General features: G+C 40.3%; 1 protein-coding gene across 1 annotated transcript in view; it reads right to left on the bottom strand.

Annotated features, from left to right (window-relative positions):
* Positions 1-18,548, bottom strand: part of LOC121292204 (rho GTPase-activating protein 11A-like) — a 90,938-nt gene that overhangs the window by 4,468 nt on the left and 67,922 nt on the right. The window contains exons 9-11 of the mRNA XM_041213884.1: positions 13,239-13,336; positions 10,763-10,925; positions 2,654-2,759 (exon numbers count right to left, since the gene is read on the bottom strand). Of these exons, the coding sequence (XP_041069818.1) occupies positions 2,654-2,759; positions 10,763-10,925; positions 13,239-13,336 (367 nt within the window). The remainder of the gene's footprint in view (positions 1-2,653; positions 2,760-10,762; positions 10,926-13,238; positions 13,337-18,548) is intronic.

Here is an 18,548-nt window from a genome sequence, read left to right as displayed (position 1 = left end):
ACCTATGATACTAATAGTGCTCAGAGCCATTATGGAGTCAATTGGACAACAACAACTGGCATCCACACAAGTACGTTTAAACACCGAAGTCTGGATGTAGCCTGAGATATTCAATTCTTCCATACTGTGCACGACAGATTTGGCATTGAAAGGCATTCAACGGCTTGAACCTTAAGTATTTGCCATCAGTTCCCCACTAAAGATACCATAAAAATTTAGGCAGGTGCATATAGGAGCAAATGAAATTTTAATGGCATGGTCATTGATAATGACTGCCAAATAATATTTCTGGCCCATAAAATTTAAAAATATGGAGCAGGATTTTGCCCTTGATGGGGGTGGTCAGGCAGCCGACTGCCACCCACGATTGGCTGCATTCCGCGATTTCATGTGGGTGGGCCAATTAAGGCCTGCCCTGTGTGGATCACGAACAGCAGCACTGAGCACTGCCTGTGCGGGTGGGGGAAGGAGGGAGAGCTAGGCCTAGTGCACAGTTCACGCATGCGCGCAAGGGAGCACTTCAATCTCCCTGAGGCACAGAGCTGCCTCAGGGAGATTGAAGCGCTTTTTAAAAAAATTAATAAAGGCAGTAAAAATTTAATAAAACATGGCCCATCTCATGTGACTCTGTCACATGAGATGGGACATGTTTTTAATTCCAAAATAAACTTTTTATTTAATGTTTATTTGCTTTAGGAAACCTCATCCCACTCGTGGATGAGGTTTCCCAAAAAATGTAAAGGCCGCTTGGCCTTTTAGCCAGCCTGCCGACCGTAAGGTTGGACGGGCAGCATAAATTTGAATTTGATTAGCTTGTTAATAGCTTTAACAGGCCTTTCAATTATCGGCAGGTGTGCAGCTGATTCCGGTGCGTGCCCGCCGAACGAAATGTTGCACGAGTACACGATGAGGTCGGGACGCACACCCAACGTCATCGCGCGTCATTTTATGCTCAAGCGTGTTGGGCACACACCTGCATGCTGAGCGTAAAACTCTGTCCATGGAGTCTCACTCCTTCAGAAGTTAGTGATGGAGAATTTTATTGTTTTTCCTTTTCAGTTAATCTCTTTCCCCCCCTTAATTCCATCAATCTTTCCTAATCTTTATTTTGCTTTCTGTACATGATTTAAACCTAATTTATACTTTCTGGTTTAGGCTCTGGACATCTCAGTGAAGGATTCTTCCATCTGATTAATTAAAGAACCTCGCTGTTTCTTGCCCTGCCCATGGACACTGTAGATGTCTTAGGGGATGATGCATAAGATTAGATGCCAGATTAGAGCAAGGTGCTGCTTAAAAACCCACCAAACTTTGTGGACAGCAGTCAGTGAGGTGAACTGTGAAAATTATTTCTTCACAGCTGACTGCAAAATCTGGGCATGTACAAATCTGATCCTTTGCTACTTCAATCCTTTGGATTTTCTAAAAATTACAGCCTTGTAAGCTACAGATCCAGAAATGTGCTGATTGCTTTGTCAACACTGAACTTCAGCATTAATAAAAGGAACAAAAGCAAATATAAATTGCACTTCAAATATATAAGTGCAAGGGCCAGGGGCACTTTGATAGCAAGGGTTTTTTGCATAACAACAAAAGTCTGGAACTTTTAAGATGCACCAAAGCCTCCATCAACCTCTTCTGAATTACACTAATGAAGTTGCTTTTTTTAAAAACAGCAGAAATTCAATTCCACTGCCCAGTCCAGAATTGTTAATTTAAAATTTGCTTTAATATAACAAGCACAATTTTAAAATGTTTACTTCTAGCTATTAAAATTAGGTGCCCAACTCTTTTCCTACCCCACCTCATGTCCCTCTCTCCACTCCCTTAATGTGCAGGCAGCAGAGTCAGGGCAAACGACATGAATTTGTGTTGTAAAATATATTTTCCTTAAATTAAAAAAAAAAATCACAGAAACAGTTTGGCAACAGCATTCCCTTCAGAAATTAAATTCTGGGATTCATTAGTCTTTTAGACCCTTATAAGGAAATATCATCCATCTTACTGTAATCTGTTTGCTTATCAAAGACCTAGTGCACGTCACCAATAACCTTTAACTTTACACTCTTGATACCTGAAAGTCTAATTTATTGTAGAGTACTACCAACCAGATCAAGAGTCCCAGATATACCCATTTCAACTGAGCAATCTGTTTTCAATCAGAATCACAGATCTTAACACTAAAGCAAAGCAATACACCAAAAACATTTGGAAGGAAGGGGAACACAAATTGGACTTTTGTAATTGAGCTTTGGCTGGTCACAAATGTATTGAAACTGGGCGCATTCACAAGGGGAATAACATCAAAAAGGTCTTTATAATATTATCTTAGCATGACACATAGACAGATATCAATTTAGCATTACAAACACCCAATTAGCAACAGTTATATATATTTTTAAACTTGGCTTTCACTTTATGATGGATAGTGAGAAGAGTATTTTGACATCAATCACAGGGGAGGCTCCAATTAGGGTTCTCATTTAACGCAAGACAACATTCAACAGTGTGTTTTTTCAACAATATAGCATGCATCTGAGAGAGAGAGAAAAAGATATATATCCTTATGGTACATCAGGCCTCTGAATTGAACAGACAGATACTCATACCAATAAGTTGCCAATTTTAAATGGTTATTACATTAACAACTTACTGGGTCTCTGTTTTTTCCAAGGCCAAATCTTAAGCGCAAGGATTTGCGGACCGTTCCTTTTCGATTAAGCTTGGGAGAAAAGCAACTAGCTTTTCCAGATTCCATCCTGCAAGACAAATAAATTCTAATTCTTAGTGGAATTTTGATCAATATTGGAAAATAATCCTTCTAGACTTTTGTCAACAGCTTCTTCCCTTCTTGTCAAGTTTTCTCTCCACGTCCTCGCAAAGGTGCTAACCACTGTCATGAAAATATAATAATTTCCATAATGTTATTGGGATTTATTGTAAAGTAGGAATAGTGGGGTCTGGATAGTCTGTGTCTGTATGTGTCATAGTGTGTGTGGAACTTAATTTAAGACAGCTGGTCTGAAGGCTTTGATGAATCAGAAGAGAAGCTAGGTTTGAAATGCCAAATAAGTAAACATGACTGAAATGTTAGAATATGAGGTGTAAAGAAAATTTGCATTTTTAGATAAGCTAGAGTAGTTTAAATCCATAGGGAACAGTGAAATGTTACACTTAGCTAGAAGAAGCCAAAAAATACGTTTATGTTTGCCCAAAGCTTAATGATAACAATGGCAATATGAAAGATTTTTATTATTAGAAAAATAAAGCTCAAAGACATATTGATACAATGAAATTTGCATTCAAAGCGGAAAATATGTAAAAGGAAGAGGAAGGCATTCTAAGATCTAATAGGTGTGAAAAGTTTCGAGCCTCTATGTACCAAGCTGCTGCCTGTAGGAGCCGAAGCTAAGAAAATTCACTGTGAATATCCCTGTTCAGGGTATCATGTGTTTTGCCTGGGTCTGTTAAAATCTATTTTGCTTTTACTGTTGGCTTAACAGGGGTGTAATTGGGAGTCAGATTAATTAGGGGAGCTAGGAGTTATCATAGCAGTAATTTGTAGACCTATGTGTGTGCTTAAAATTATTTCTTTTATTAATAAATGTTTAATTTAGCTTTGTAAAAACACCTCTAAGACTCAGTAGACTCATTACTACTGAATTCAAGGCATGCATGTTGAAATAAAAATACAAATTGTAAAACAGTTGTGGCAGTTGTTTCAAGTTTCCCTCTGGGATTTGAGCAGCTCAGCATTTACCATCCACTGTGCCAGAACAACTTCCCACAGTTGGCACCTTGCTATTTATTTATGGGAAGCATCATACCCAAGCTTGACCCTGCATTTACATCATGTGCACACATGCACAATTCTAGCAAGATCTACTGGATAGCAATCAGAACTAGAAACTCTGGATGATTTCTACCCACTCTCTCCAATCTAAGGCAACCAGTACAATTGGAATGGCCCAATTATTGACCAGCTGAAATGTAGAGAAATTTGCTTGGTTAATATGGCTAAAATACTTATTAAAGATTTCATTTAGGGAAAAGTAATTTTTGAATACATCCAATGAGGTAAAACAAAATCCTTCAAGGTATAAGAACTAAGGCTCAACAAATTCACAGGCTCCACTAAGTGTAGCATTACTAAGTTAGAAGAAAAGAAAACATTGCTATCTCAAAAAGGTCCAGCTGTACTAGCAATAACCTTGCAAGGGCTCAGGTACAGCAGTATCAAAACAAACTCTGTGCTAGTTTTAACTAGTTAAATAACTAATTCAAAGCAATTTCTAAATTGCAATACAAGAAACAGTAAAAGCACCCACAATCATTCCCACTATCAGACTATTAGAATATAATTTAAATAAATGCAAGAGATCTATTAATAATTGCACAGCATCTTGTCTTTGATATTAAAAAAGTGCTAAGGCACGTCACAGATAGGCATAAAGAAAACAAACACCAAACGGACAAAAAAAAAGGTGACCATAAGCTTGGTTGAAGAGATGGGCTTTGAGGGGGCTCTTTTTAAAGATGCGCCTTAGATATGTTGAGGGTTAGAGAGCCAATGTAAAGCACAAGAACACAGTTTTGGGAAAACAGGACTTAATATATGAGCAGGTACGTACAATCGAATTTTGGACAAGTTGAAGCATATGCAGGATGAAGGATGGTCAGCCAGAAAGTAGGCCCTTGAACTGGGCAAGTGTGGAGGTGATGAAGGAAGACAGCATGAGAGGTGGAAGTAGGTAGTGCCTGTGATGGACAGGTTACATTGTGTGAATTTGGAGGTAGGGACGGCTGCTGAAACTTGGCTCAGGGTCAAACAGGGCATCAAGGTTGTGAATGGCCTAGTGCAGTCTGAGACATTAGTCAGGGATGAGGATGAAATCAGTGATGGCAACATATTTGAGGCAGGATCCCAACCTGGATCCAGTCTTCCACTGATGAAGTAGGGGCAAGTTATGATTCATCCAAACCTGGATGTTGGACAATCTGATAGCATAGAAGTGGTCCAGTTGTCAAAGGAGAGGGAAGTAGAGCTGGGCTCATCAGCAGACAAAGAAATCTACAGATGCTGTGCTAGTTATGTCACCCAGAAGCTGCAAGCAGAGGAGAAATATGAAAAATCCAAATATAGATCCTAAATACTAGATAAAACCAGGGATACCAGAGTGACTGTGCAGGAAAGGGAAGTTATTCCTAGAGATGTACTTGCTATGTTCACATATGTAGGAATGGAACCACATGAGATCACTCCAGGAAGCTAGATGTTAGAAGTTTTGAAGGATAGTGTGTTGTTGCGAATAATTTTCATAATATTATTCTGGTTTATTGTTAAGTCAGTTTATGGGTGTGAGTGTAGATGATTCTGTCTGTGTGAGCTAATTACATTTGGCATCAGATATACTGCAAGCTTGAAATTACCAAAAGAAGTTAGGTGTAGAAGTGTACTTGAAATGCTAATGAGTAAACATGGATGTTGACTTAGCATACAAGGTGTGATGGAAATTTGCATTTTTAGATAAGTTGTTTAGATTTCAAAGGGATGTTAGGATGTTTACAACTAGCCAGATAAGCAAGGCCAAGCAGTGTGTTTATTTGTCTCAAAGGTTACTGACAATATTGGCAACATGAAAGTTTTTATTTTATGGGAAGGGTATAGTTCCAAAGACATATTGAACAATAGAATTTACAGATTAGAGACAGAAACATATGTAAAAGAGAATGGCCGGGATTTTTTGGCCCCATTGCAGGTGGGACCCGCTGCGGGCAAGGCGGCACTCCAGCCAGAAGTCCACCGGCTTGTGGCGGGACTGGAAGATCATGGCGGCGGGCGGGTGCAGAAAATCCCATTTGGGGGTCATGTAAGATCTAACAGGAGTTTGTGAAACAGCTTTTGGGAAGCCTCCAGCCATTTGTGAATATGCCTGATATGTCCAGTAACTAAAGTTGGAGAAAAGCCTTTGGGAATTCCACTGTCAAGTAGGTACTGTGGTAGCTTGCTGGCTTGTTTTTTTAAATTTAAAATCTATTTTGGATTGTTGTCTTAAAGAGGGTGAGTAGTTAGGAGTCAGGTTAATTATGAATTTTAGGATTTGTTATAAAATTAAGCAATTGTAGTCTTATGTATTTGCTTGGAAATCTTTTTTGTTAATAAAAATTAAATTAAAATATCGTTAGTGGACTTATTATTTCTGAATTCAGTACACTCATCTTCTAGTAATAAATACAAATTGCAAAACTGTTGTGACATCCTGGCCAAGTTTCCCTTGTGGATTTGGTCTGCCTGGCACACATTATAACAGTGTCGAAAACTGTATGGGGAGAGGCCAGGGATGGAAGACACCATGCTCACTGCTACAGAGAATGTCATTTGAACTTTGGTTAGTGGCATTTTGATTATTATAGCACAGATAGAAGACAGACTGAACAGGTGTCATGAAAATATTATAATAATTCTCATAATATTCTTGTGATTTATTGTATAGATAGGTGAATAATGGGGTTTGGATAATTTTTTGTGTGTGTGTGTGTGTGCGGGATGTAATTGAATTGGAGACAGCAGGTCTGGAAGCATCAAAAAAGCTAGGTTTGAAATGCAAAATACGTAAACATGGCTGAGGTTTTAGAATGTGAGGTGTAAGGAAAATTTGCATCTTTAGATAAATTAGGTTAGTTTGAATTTCAAAGAGATTGTAAGATGTTACACTTAGCCAGAAGAAGCTAAGCCAATCAGTGTGTTTATTTTTCCCAAAGGTTACTGATAAAATTAGAACTATGAAGATTTATATTATGAAAAAGGTAAAGCTCCAGAGACATAGCGGAATAATGGAATTTGCATTAAAAAGGGAGAAACATGTATAAAGGAGATAAGGCTGTGTGGCAGAGGATAAAGAATTCTAAGATCTAACAAGTGTGAAAAGCCTCCAGCCTCTATGCATTAAGTTACTGTCTACAGGAACCAAAGCAGAGAAAACTCACTTTGAATCCAACTGTCCAGGGTATTGTGCGGCTTTGCCTGGGTCTGTTTAAATCTACTTGTTTTCACTGTTGCCTTAAAGGAAGTGTAACTGTGAGCCAGATTAATTAGGGGTTTTAGGAGTTACTGTAGTAGTCATTTGTAGACCTATGTTTGGGTTTGAAATCTTTTCTTTTGTTAATAAATGTTTAATTTAGTTTTCTAAAAAAAACCTCTGAAGTCATGGTAGTCTTATTACTTCTGAATTCAGGGCATGCATCTCAAAATAAAATACAAATTGCAAAACAGTTGTAGCCACATGATCAAGTTTCCCACATGAATTTGATTCGCCTGGCACACATCTGCCATATCATAACACAGGACAGATTTCAACATAGTGTTACAAGCGACGGGTATGGTGTTGGAAGGTGGCAATACCTACAACAATCCAATCGAAAATGAATGCTGGTGATAGGACAAGTTTTGGTGAGGATAAAAGATTTAATTTGTGGAGGGGCTGATAATAGCAGAGCTTTAGAGGAGTGGCAAGTATAATCATACAGAATCACAGTGCAGAATAGAGAGAAACACAAAATGTTAGCTAGTGTGGAGGCCAGGGAGATGAGTTACAGAGTTAGGAATTGTGTGGAAAGAGATCAAAAGAAGCAGTAAGTGGGTCTAATGGAAAAGATGAGCTTGAAAATAGCAAAGTCAGATACTGCAAAGCCATGGAAGTTGAGGGATTGAATGGTTGGGAAGCTGGGTCCAGAAAGAAGGAAGAGTCGAGGTACCTGCACCAATGGTCTCAAACTTTGTGGTGAATAGCCTACAAAACTGAAGTTACTGCACTAAAGGGTGATGCATAATTTTACCACTTCAATGGCTTTCTCCCAGACAACTTATAAATATGAAAAACCATGTGCTATATTTTTTTGCGAGTGAGTTAGTGAGAGTGACAGACCTACGAACACACACAGACAGTGAAACAGGAGGAAGAGGAGAGTGCAGGAGACGTTAGCTTCAAGTACATTTTTATTTGCTCCCAGTCTGCTCCCATGCTGGCTGAATTTACCTTGAGCTAGCAGTTGTAAGTAAAACCTTACTTCATAAATGTCGGCAGGATCAGGGAGCAGGTACAGGAACAGAGGACAGTGCAGCAAGGGAGGCCTGGAAGCAAGGTTGGAGGCTAGGGGAAAGACAATAGCTGAGCACACTGGGAAATGTGTACAGTGCAGAATACCTGGAAGTGGCTATGGAGATTGGAGCAGACCCAACAATAAATTAAAAACCTAAAAATGAGAATGTAGAAACTGTAAAAATTAAAAATTGCCCACACACACATTGTGTTGTCAATAGGCTTGATCAGCATATTGGTATCAATAAGATATAGAAAAATGTCACCCAAGCATTTTAATGTTGTGCAATTATATTTCTTATGCAATTTATCACCTGAAGTTACTCTTCCTTTCGCTCATGTCTGATGCCAAAGCGAAGAAGGAAATCTATTATTGTGCTGCTGCTGCCTATTTTTCATAGTTTAAGTGGACACTCAGAGAATGGTGGGCACAGATTCCACAATCTTAAATCAAGTTAGCAGATAGAAAATCAGGGCTGCAGGTACGCAATTTCTCAAGCTGCACCTCCAGCAAGTGCAATAAATGAAGAATTGTGCAACTTGGCAATCATATACCTAATAACATGGTTGTTTCCCTTGTAATTTTAAATCTAATGTCCTGAGAAGTATAGAGAGTGTAGGGGAGTCCTTAGAAAAGTAACTAGGAGAGCGAGGAGGGGGCATGAAAAAACACTGGCAGGCAAGATAAAGAAAAATAACAAGGCATTTTATAAATATATTAAGGGCAAGGGAAAGAGGAGGGCCCATTAGGGACCAAAGTGACAATCTGTGCGTGGATCCAGAGGACATAGGTGGGGTTTTGAATGATTACTTTTCATCTGTGTTCACTATGGAGAAGGACGATGTAGATGCAGAAATCAGGGAGGGGAGACTGTGATATACTTGAACAAATTAGCATTGAAAGAGAGGAGGTATTAATGATTTTAGTTGGCTTAAAAGTGGATAAATCCCCAGGCCCAGATGAGATGTATTCCCAGACTGCTATGTGAGGCAAGGGAGGAGATTGCAGGGGCTCTGACACTAATGTTTAAATCCTCTCTGGCCACAGGACACATGTCAGAGGACTGGAGGACAGTGAATGTGGTACCATTATTCAAGAAAGGTAGTAGGGATAAACCAGGTAATTACAGGCCAGTGAGTCTAACATCAGTGGTAGGGAAACTATTGGAAAAAATTCTGACGGACAGGATTAATCTCCACAGGGGTTAATCAGGGATAGCCAGCATGGCTTTGTCAGGACGAGATCATGTCTAACAAGTTTGATTGAATTTTTCAAGGAGGTGACTAGTTGTGTCGATGAGGATAGTGCAGTTGATGTAGTCTACATGGACTTCAGTAAGGCTTTTTATAAGGTTCCACATGGGAGAACGGTCAAGAAGCTAAGGGCCTATGGGTCCAGGGCAATTTGGCAAAGTGGGTCCAAAATTGGCTTAGTGGCAGGAGGCAGAGGGTGATGGTCAAAGGTTGTTTTTGCGATTGGAAGCCTATGACGAGTAGTGTACTCTGGATCGGTGCTGGGACCCTTTCTGTTTATAGTGTACATTAATGATTTAGACATGAATATATCAGTAAGTTTGCCGATGGCATGAAAATTGGTGGTGTCGCAAATAGTGAGGTGGAATGCCTTAGATTACAGGGCAATATAGCTGGGCTGGTAAAATGGGCAAAGCAGTGGCAAATAGAATTTAATCCTGAGAAGTGTGAGGCGATGCATTTTTGGAGGACTAACAGCAAGGGAATACACAATGAGTGGTAGGAAACTAGTAAGTACAGAGACCATTGGTGCTCATGTCCGTAGATCCCTGAAGGCAGTACATGATCCTGAAGGCAGCAGCATAGGTAGATAAGGTGGTTAAGAAGGCAGATAGGATACTTACATTCTATGTCGCGACTAATAAAGGCAAGAGCAGGGAGGTTATGTTGGAGCTGTATAAAGCATTAGTTAGGCCGCAGCTGGACTACAGGAAGGATGTGCTTGCACTGGAGAGGGTGCAAAGAAGATTCACCAAGATGTTGCCTGGGCTGCAGCGTTTCCGCTATGAAGAGAGACTGAATAGGCTAGGGCTGTTTTCCTTAGAGCAGAGAGGGCTGAAAGGGGGCCGGATAGAGGTATACAAAATTATGAAGGGCATAGGTAGGGTAGATAGGAAGAAACTTTTCTCCTTAGCTGAGGTGTCAATAACCAGGGGGCATAGATTTAAAGTACAGGGTAGGAGGTTTAGAGAGGATTTGAGGAAAAGTTTTTCACCCAGAGGGTGTTTGGAATCTAGAACACACTGCCTGAGGCAGGAACCCTCACAACATTTAAGTAGTATTTAGATGAGCACTTGAAACGCCATAGCATACAGGGCTATGGGCCAAGTACTGGAAAATGGGATTAAAATAGATAAGTGCTTGATGGCCAGCGCAGACATGATGGTCTGAAGGGCCTGTTTCTGTACTGTATAACTCTATGACTATGACTTATTGGTACACGCTTTAAGGATAAACCAGTTATGCATTGATCTGTTTTATAAGTAAGCTAAATTACAAAAATTGAAAAATAAAAATCATATTGGTGTTTTACTCAATCCTTAAATCAAACGTATACAAAATAAAGCTATTACTAGAAAACATCAGAAATACTAACTTAATGAGACAAATGCAAGTATTTAACACAATACCTCTCTACCCCTTTGTTTTCTAGTCTTTTACTTTTCCGCCGATTAACTGATGCAGTTGACTGAAACTTAACACTTCCAGCAGAGAGGGACAGAGGGCCCTGCAATGACTCCAGTGACACTTGAGGACTACCTTCAGCAAAAGTACATTGTGCCTGGTAATAAACTAAACAAAAAGAAATCATCACAAATTCATTCCAACCAAATCTACAACCTCTTCAAAGTTTTATTAACTTCATTCCAGCTAAATGATTTGGTGTGTCAAGTTCACAAGGTTAAAAGCAGCACTCAAGTAAGCACAACCATAAACAAAAGCTTAAAGAATACTGGGTATCACGACTATAGAAACAGAATATGACCATAAACATGTAACAGCGAATCTATCCCTTTAGACATTACTTCTAGTCACAGATTACAAAGTCAAATGCATCTATAAGGTAAACACTGGTCTAATATTATACTTTTCAAATATTTCTGCTTTTGCAGAATCAACTTTAATTTTCAATAGTATAACCAAGATTTTTCCACAATTTCTCACATTTACCATCTTTTTGCAGTGCAGATGGGAACGAAACATGTAGGTGCTCACCTATGTAACTTCTAAATCCACGGTCTAGTCATGAAAATTCAAATTTTATTTAAAGCAGATGTGGGATAGTTTATAATTCCTCACTTGTAGGTTGCTTGGAGGAGGAGCGGTCATTACTAATTACATATTCAAAAGCAATAAAACAGTTTCTTCAATACATAACAATTTTCCACATATATTAAGCATGGCATTACTATAGATGTTGCATAAACTTGTAAGGTTTACTTTCAACGTACTCCTATTCTGCTCTCCCTTTCTCTACAAAAGGTGCAGATTAAGTTTTGAACATCAAAAAATGCTTTCTATCTTCTTGGTAATTAAAATCTGTACAATTTCCAGTCTCAAGGTTCATTCTCAGTAAGTAAATATGCAGTGTCATCGACAGCATGGATGATTTGCAACAGAACCTTTCCTTCATAAGTAGTAATTCAGGACCCTACACTGAATCCACATCTTCATATACCTGAATTTTATTTATTAATTTGTGTTCTCTAGAATTACCTGAGACACTGGAACCTCTATGGTAGACAGTACATACAGCAGTTTCTGCAGATCGTCACATTGGCTCAGTGGTTTAAACAAAATAGCCTTGATCTGGGAAATCTTTTAACAAACTTGGAATGAAACAAAGCATAGCCATTTTTGTCTATCACTGCAGTTACCTCCCGCTGTTGTGGAGCACATCTGGATGTGTTTGATGGCAGATCTCCTCCTGGGAACCTGCTAGGATTTATTATTTGTTCAGAACATGGACAGGTCTCCACTGGGAAAGAGGAATTACTGCTTTTGTTTTTGATGAGCAAGTTAGGATAGAAATTGGCATTGTTGGTTGCTTTCTTTATCAGAGTTATCTTTTGCCGGAGAAAGGTTTCTGTATTGGCAAGCTGAAATAGTGGGTCTTTGGGAGACTGAAAATTTCACCAATTTTTAAATTAACAAAGTCTGCATTGCTGAAATCATTCTTCAAAATGTGAGCCATTTAAATACAGGTAAGCTTAATTACACTCTTTTATCAAAACAAAAAATGCCAGAATTCAAATCTTTGCAGTTCTAAAACTCTACAGTCCTTGGGATATAAGGTGAAAGATTTCAAGTAGCAGTAACATAAATTAGTGTGAAAGCAAGGCAAACATGTGATCAGAGAAAGAATAGCAAAATTGATATAAAAACAGTAAATGCTGGAAATTCTCAGCAGGTCTGTAAGCATCTGTGGGGACAGACCAGTTCTGATGAAAGGTCACAAATGTTAACTCTGTTTCTCTCCCCACAGATGCTACTTGAATTGCTGAATATTTCCAGCATTTTTGGTTTTTATTTCAGGTTTCCAGTATCCATAGTATTTTCCATTAGGAAAATCGATAGTTTGTCTCAAATCGGGGTCACAAGGCAACAAAGTTGAATTAGATCAGTTTTTAGAGGCAACTTTTCCAAATGGTGTTAGGGTCATTTCGATTTGTACATGGAAATTGAGCAAATAGGGAAAAACAACTTGCATTTATATAGCGTCTTTAAAATAGTAAAATGTCCCTTAACAGGAACATGATCTGATATCAAGCCATGTAAGGACATATTAAGGTGAAAACTTGGGTCAGAGATATATGCTGAGGAACACCTTCAAAGAAAGAGATAGAGGGGTTTAGGAGGCAGAATGCAGAGTTTAGGGGGGTTAAGGTAGCTAAAGACATGGGTGTCAATGATGGGCAAATGAAACATGAAATGCCCAATTGAGTGTTACAATATTCCCTACAGATAAGAGGTTTGAAAAACACACTACTGTTGTTCATAATGCAGTATTTTTCCCCTACATTTTCTTTCTTTAATGAAAAGTAAGGCTTCACACTGGGTGCCAAGTACATTTTCTATAAAAGGAATTGAAGGTTCTATTCATACCATCATCCTTCTTGACCCCATCTGATGATGGTGTAGAATTCTGGCTCAGAAAGCCACTGGGTAACAATTCCAAAGCTATATTGTGCCTTAGCGATCGCCTGTGAAAATTAATGTATTTTTCAATTTATGTGCATTTCAAGTCTCAAATTCCAAAGAGCAAATCAAAATACTCCAGTGACCTTAACTGGAAACTAACAAATAATAAAGCTGCCAGTCTGCCACGTTACTTGCAAAACTGTTCCTATATCCCACATAGATGATGTATGTAGGCTTTCATTAAGATTGAACTCTCAAAAGTTCAGCAAATTCTTAATTTTATTTGGGAGGAGGGGCAGGTTAAGGGAGGCAGGAATGGGAGGAGCAATTAGATGTGCACAACTCTGCTACAGAGCTACCAACTTGGTAGTAAACAAGTCAATACTTAATAGTTATAATTCAACAGTGTGCAGGGCTATTTTCCTATTGCAGGATGTGGCTTAAATTGACAGATTTAACAACATTTTGAAATCATCATTCCAATTCATTGCATTCACTTTTCTGTCAAAATTCACTGATTGAGATTATTTCCATAAGATAGGGATAAAGTTAATAACATACATTTCAAAGAAATAAAACGACGCTTTCCTAATTCAAAATAACTACTTTTCGTATCATAAGGAAATCCAAACCTATTTACAGCCAATGAATTACTTTCGGGCTGAAGTTGTTGCTACGGATGCAAAAAAAATAAAGTGAAACCCACTGACACTGGAGTCTGACCTCAACGGAGTGCTGAAAGTTTTGGTGAGTTGAGGGAGTTTTGTGAGGAGGAGAGGGAGGCATTCCTTTGCTTTTTCTAACTTTTTCACCCTGTAGAATTTGGTTCTTGCTCTACTACAGGAGAAGCAAGCTAGCTGTTTGGTGAGTATCTGGTGAATGGTTAAGGTCCATTTTATTCCTAAGGTTTAAAATAGAACAGGAATTTGTGGTAAGAAATAATTGAATAAATTAAGTTATTAATGAATTAAAATACAAGGATGGCAGGACAGGTGATGTGTCAAGGCTGCAGCACATGGGAACTCCTGGATACCAGTGTGATCCAGGGCAAACATGTCTGCAGTAAGTGCCTGTAGCCTGAAGAGCTTCTGCTCAGAGTTATTGAATTGGAGGCTGAGCTGTGGACACTGCGACGCATCAGGGAGAGGAAAAGTTACCTGGATGCTTTGTACCAAGAGGCAGTCACACCCCTTGGGGTAGGATCTTCTGACTTAGAATGTGGCCAGGGACAGGAGGGTGTGACTACAGCTGAGGCAGACAAGGGGATCCAGAGGGCAGGGGTGTCAGCCTCTGCAGTTGTCCAACAGATCTGAGGTTCTTTCAGCTTGATTGGATGAGAGTGAGTGCTGTGGGGTGGATAAGCTGACTGGCACTGTGGTAGAAGAAGCCATTCAAGTGGGGTAGCAAAAAGGAATGTAGGGGTAGTAGGGGACAGTATAGTGAGTGGGATTGAAACTATTCTCAGTAGCAAAGAGCAAGAGTCCAAACAGCTATGTTGCCTATCCGGTGCCAGGGTTCAAGACATTGGCTCAGGGCTGGAGAGGAGCTTACAGTGGGAAGGGGTGGATCCAGATGTTGTGGTCTATGTAGGTAGCAATGACATAGGCAGGATGAGGAAGAAGGTATTGCATACTCAATATGGGGAGCTAGGCACCAAATTATGAAGCTGGGCCACATGCAAATTGGCATAGGGCAAATAAGATTAGGGAAATGAATGTGGGGCTCAAAGACTGGTGTGGGAGACGTGGGTTCCAGTTTGAAGGGCACTGGCAGCAGTACTGGGGCAAGTGGGGTCTATATTGTTGGGACATTCTACCCCTGAACTCTGCTGGGGCCGGTGTTCTAGTGAGCTGCATAATTAGGGAAGTAGAGAGGGTGTTAAACTAAATAGTGGGAGAAAGGGATTAAATTTGGGAAGATTCAGTTTGACGGAGAGATGAGTGGGTCCAAGACTAGTATTTTAAACTTAAATAAACATGACTGTGAAAGCATGTAAGCAGAGCTAGCTAACAATAAAGATGAAGTGGCAGACATTTAAGGGAATATTTCAGAATGCACAGAATAGATACATTCCAATGCATTACAAGGGGAAGACCCACCATCCGTTAAAGACAGGACTAAACGTAAAAATACATACAATTGCGCAAAGACAGGTGGCAGGTCAGAAGATTAGAATATTAAAGAATAGCAAAGAATGACAAAAAGATTAATAAGGAGGCAAACATTAAGAGTACAAGAAGGCTAGCTAGAAATATAAAGACAGATAGTAAGAGTTTCAATACATATTTAAATAAGCATTAACAAAGTGAGTGTTGGTCCTATAGAAATGAGTCTGGGGAATTAATAATGGAATATAAGGAGGTGGCAGATGAATTGAATATTTTGCACCAGTTGTCACTATAGAGGGTACAAGTAACATCCCAGAAATAGCAGCAAATCAGGAAATGGGAGGGAGGGAGGAAAATTACAATCACCAGGGAAATGATATTGAGCAAATTGTTGGAGCTGCAGGCTGACAAATTCCCGGGTCCTGATGGACTTCATCCTAGTGTCTTAAAGGAAGTGACTAGTGAGATAGTTGATGCGTTGGTTTCAATTTTCCAAAATTCCCTAGATTCAGGGCAGGTTCCATTAGATTGGAAAATAGCAAACATAACTCCTTTATTCAAAAAAAAGGAGGGAGACAGAAAGCAGGAAACTACAAGCCAGTTAGCTTAACATCTGTCATAGGGAAAATGTTTGAAGCTATTATTAAAGATGTTATAACATGGGGCTTAGAAAAATTCAAGGCGATCAGGTAGAGTCGATGTGGTTTTGTGAAAGGGAAATCATGTTTAACTAATTTATTGGAGTTGTTCAAGTAGTTACGTGCTGTGGATAAAGGTGAGCCAGCGGAAGTATTGCACTTAGATTTCCAGAAGGCATTTGATAAGGTACCTAATCAAAGGTTAGTCCAGAAAACAAAAGCTCATGGTGTAGGGGGCAACATATTGGCATGGATAGAAGATTGGGTAGCTAACAAGAAACAGAGTTGGCATAAATGGGTCTTTTTCTGGATGGCAGGGTGTGACGTGTGATGTGCCACAGGAATCAGTGCTGGGGCCTCAACTTTTTACGATTTATATAAATGACTTGGAAGAAGGGACCGAAGGTATGGTTGCTAAATGTGCTGATGATACAAGGATAGGTAGGAAAGTCAGTTGTGAAGAGGACATAATGAAATTACAAAGGGTCATAGATAGGTTAAGTGAGTAGGTAAAGATTAGTAAATGGAGTGTAATGTGGGCAAATGTGAAATTGTCCATTTTGGCAAGAAGGTTAAAAAAGTATATTATCTAAATGGTGAGAGATTGCAGAGTTCTAAGGTTCAGAGAGATCTGGGTGTCCTAGCACATGAATCACAAAAGGCTAGTATGGAGATATAGCACATAATTAGGAAAGCTCACCACCACCTTTTCAAGGGCAACTAGGGATGGGCAATAAATGCTGGCTCAGCCAGCAAAGCCCACATCCCATAAAATGTTATTGTTTATTGCGAGGGGAATTGAATACAAAAGTAGGGCACTGGTGGGACCACATCTGCAATATGGTGTACAGTTTTGGTCTCCTTATTTAAGGAAGGATATAAATGCATTAGAGGCAGTTTAGTGAAGGTTTACTAGACTAATATCAGGAATGAGCGGTTGTCTTATGAGGAAATGTTGGGCCGGCTAGGCTTGTATCCACTGGAGTTTAGAAGAGTAAGAGATGACTTTATTGAAACCTTTAAGATCTTGAGGGGGCCCAACAGGGTGGATGTGGAAAGGATGGTTCTTCTTGTGGGAGAATCTAGAGCTAGGGGTCACTGTTTAAAAATAAAGGGTCACCCATTTAAGACAGATGAGAATTTTTTTCTCTCAAAGTTGAGAGTCTTTGGAACTCTCATCCTCAAAAGGCAGTGGAAGCAGTCTTTGAATTTTTTTTTTAAGGTACAGCTAGATAGATTCTTGATAAGCAAGGGGGTGAAAGATTATCAGGGGAATGTGGAGTTGAGCTTACAATCAGACCAGCCATGATCAAGGGGACGAGTGGCCTACTCCTCCTGCTCCTAATTCTTATGTTCCTAAGTGAACTTGACAGCATAAATCTCTAATTCTAGCATTCTAAGAGTGTTTAATTTTAGGTCAAGTCTGAGTAGCCTATTTAACTTGGCTTCAAATTGAGCAGATTCTCAAATGAAAAACAAGATCTCTTGTACTCCTTGCGCTGAATTTTGAGTTTGACGGGCAGGTGGGCCCGACTGGATTGGCGGCGGGTGGGCAGCCAATCCCCGCCGCTGAAACAGGCCGCAGTGCCATTTTGCACAGGCAGGCCAATTAAGGCTCACCCAGTGCATTTCAGACTCCTGTGTTCATCGGGAAAATTAAATCGTCGGCGGGCGTGCTCAGACCGCCGGTTCCAATGGGAAACCGGCAGTCTGTATAAAGAGCGGCCAGGCAGCCTCCTTTAGGCTGTTGACCATGGCCAGTCACCGGGCTGCACAAGAGGTGAGGGCAGAGGAGGGGGAGGGGTGCAGGCTGCAGGGTAGGCCAGTGAGGAGCCACTGTGCCCCTCGGTTCTCCAATGCCTGCCTTGCTGTTCTCGAAGAGGTGTCCAACCATTGGGAGGTCTTGTTTCCAGAGGAAGGAAGGAGGAGGGCCCCCGACGTGACCAGGCAGGCGTGGCAAAAGGTGGCGGAGGCTGTTAGCTCTCAAGGTGCTGTGAGGCACACTGGAACACAGTGCCGCAAGCACTTCAATGATTTGCTGCGCTCTGGAAGGGTGAGTACCATGTCAGCCTTGGCCATTTTAACCAGCAGGTAGACTTACTGCATTGGGCACTTGGCGCACGCTGGGTGGGCAAACAGATAATGACCGTGCTTACATCAGCCTTAGTGGTTGAGGAGAAGATGGGTTCTCCCTGCAGCATATGTTGGTGTTTGTCGCATTTGAGTAGTTTGGCGGCAACCTGCAGGGGAGGCAGCTGGACACATACTCAGAACTCCAACAAATGTTTTATTGGTGGTGATAAGATGGTGGAAGGGGAGCCCCAAGGTGTTGTGGCCAAGAGCTATCTGCTGGCCTCAGCGCCGCACCTAGTTGTGCTTCCTTGCCATGGGCACTAAGACCCATGTGTTATTCAAAGTGATGGATGCCGACTGTGTCCAAGGTGGCCATTGGGGGAGGGGGTTGGGAACAGCCGTACTATCTTCGGGGGACTGATCACCACTAGTGTGGACAGGAGCCGCTGGAGGCC

This window comes from Carcharodon carcharias, chromosome 20 (genome assembly GCF_017639515.1).
Source record: "Carcharodon carcharias isolate sCarCar2 chromosome 20, sCarCar2.pri, whole genome shotgun sequence".
In the NCBI taxonomy this organism is placed as follows: Eukaryota; Metazoa; Chordata; class Chondrichthyes; order Lamniformes; family Lamnidae; genus Carcharodon; species Carcharodon carcharias.
This window is presented reverse-complemented; position numbering and strand designations above follow the sequence as displayed.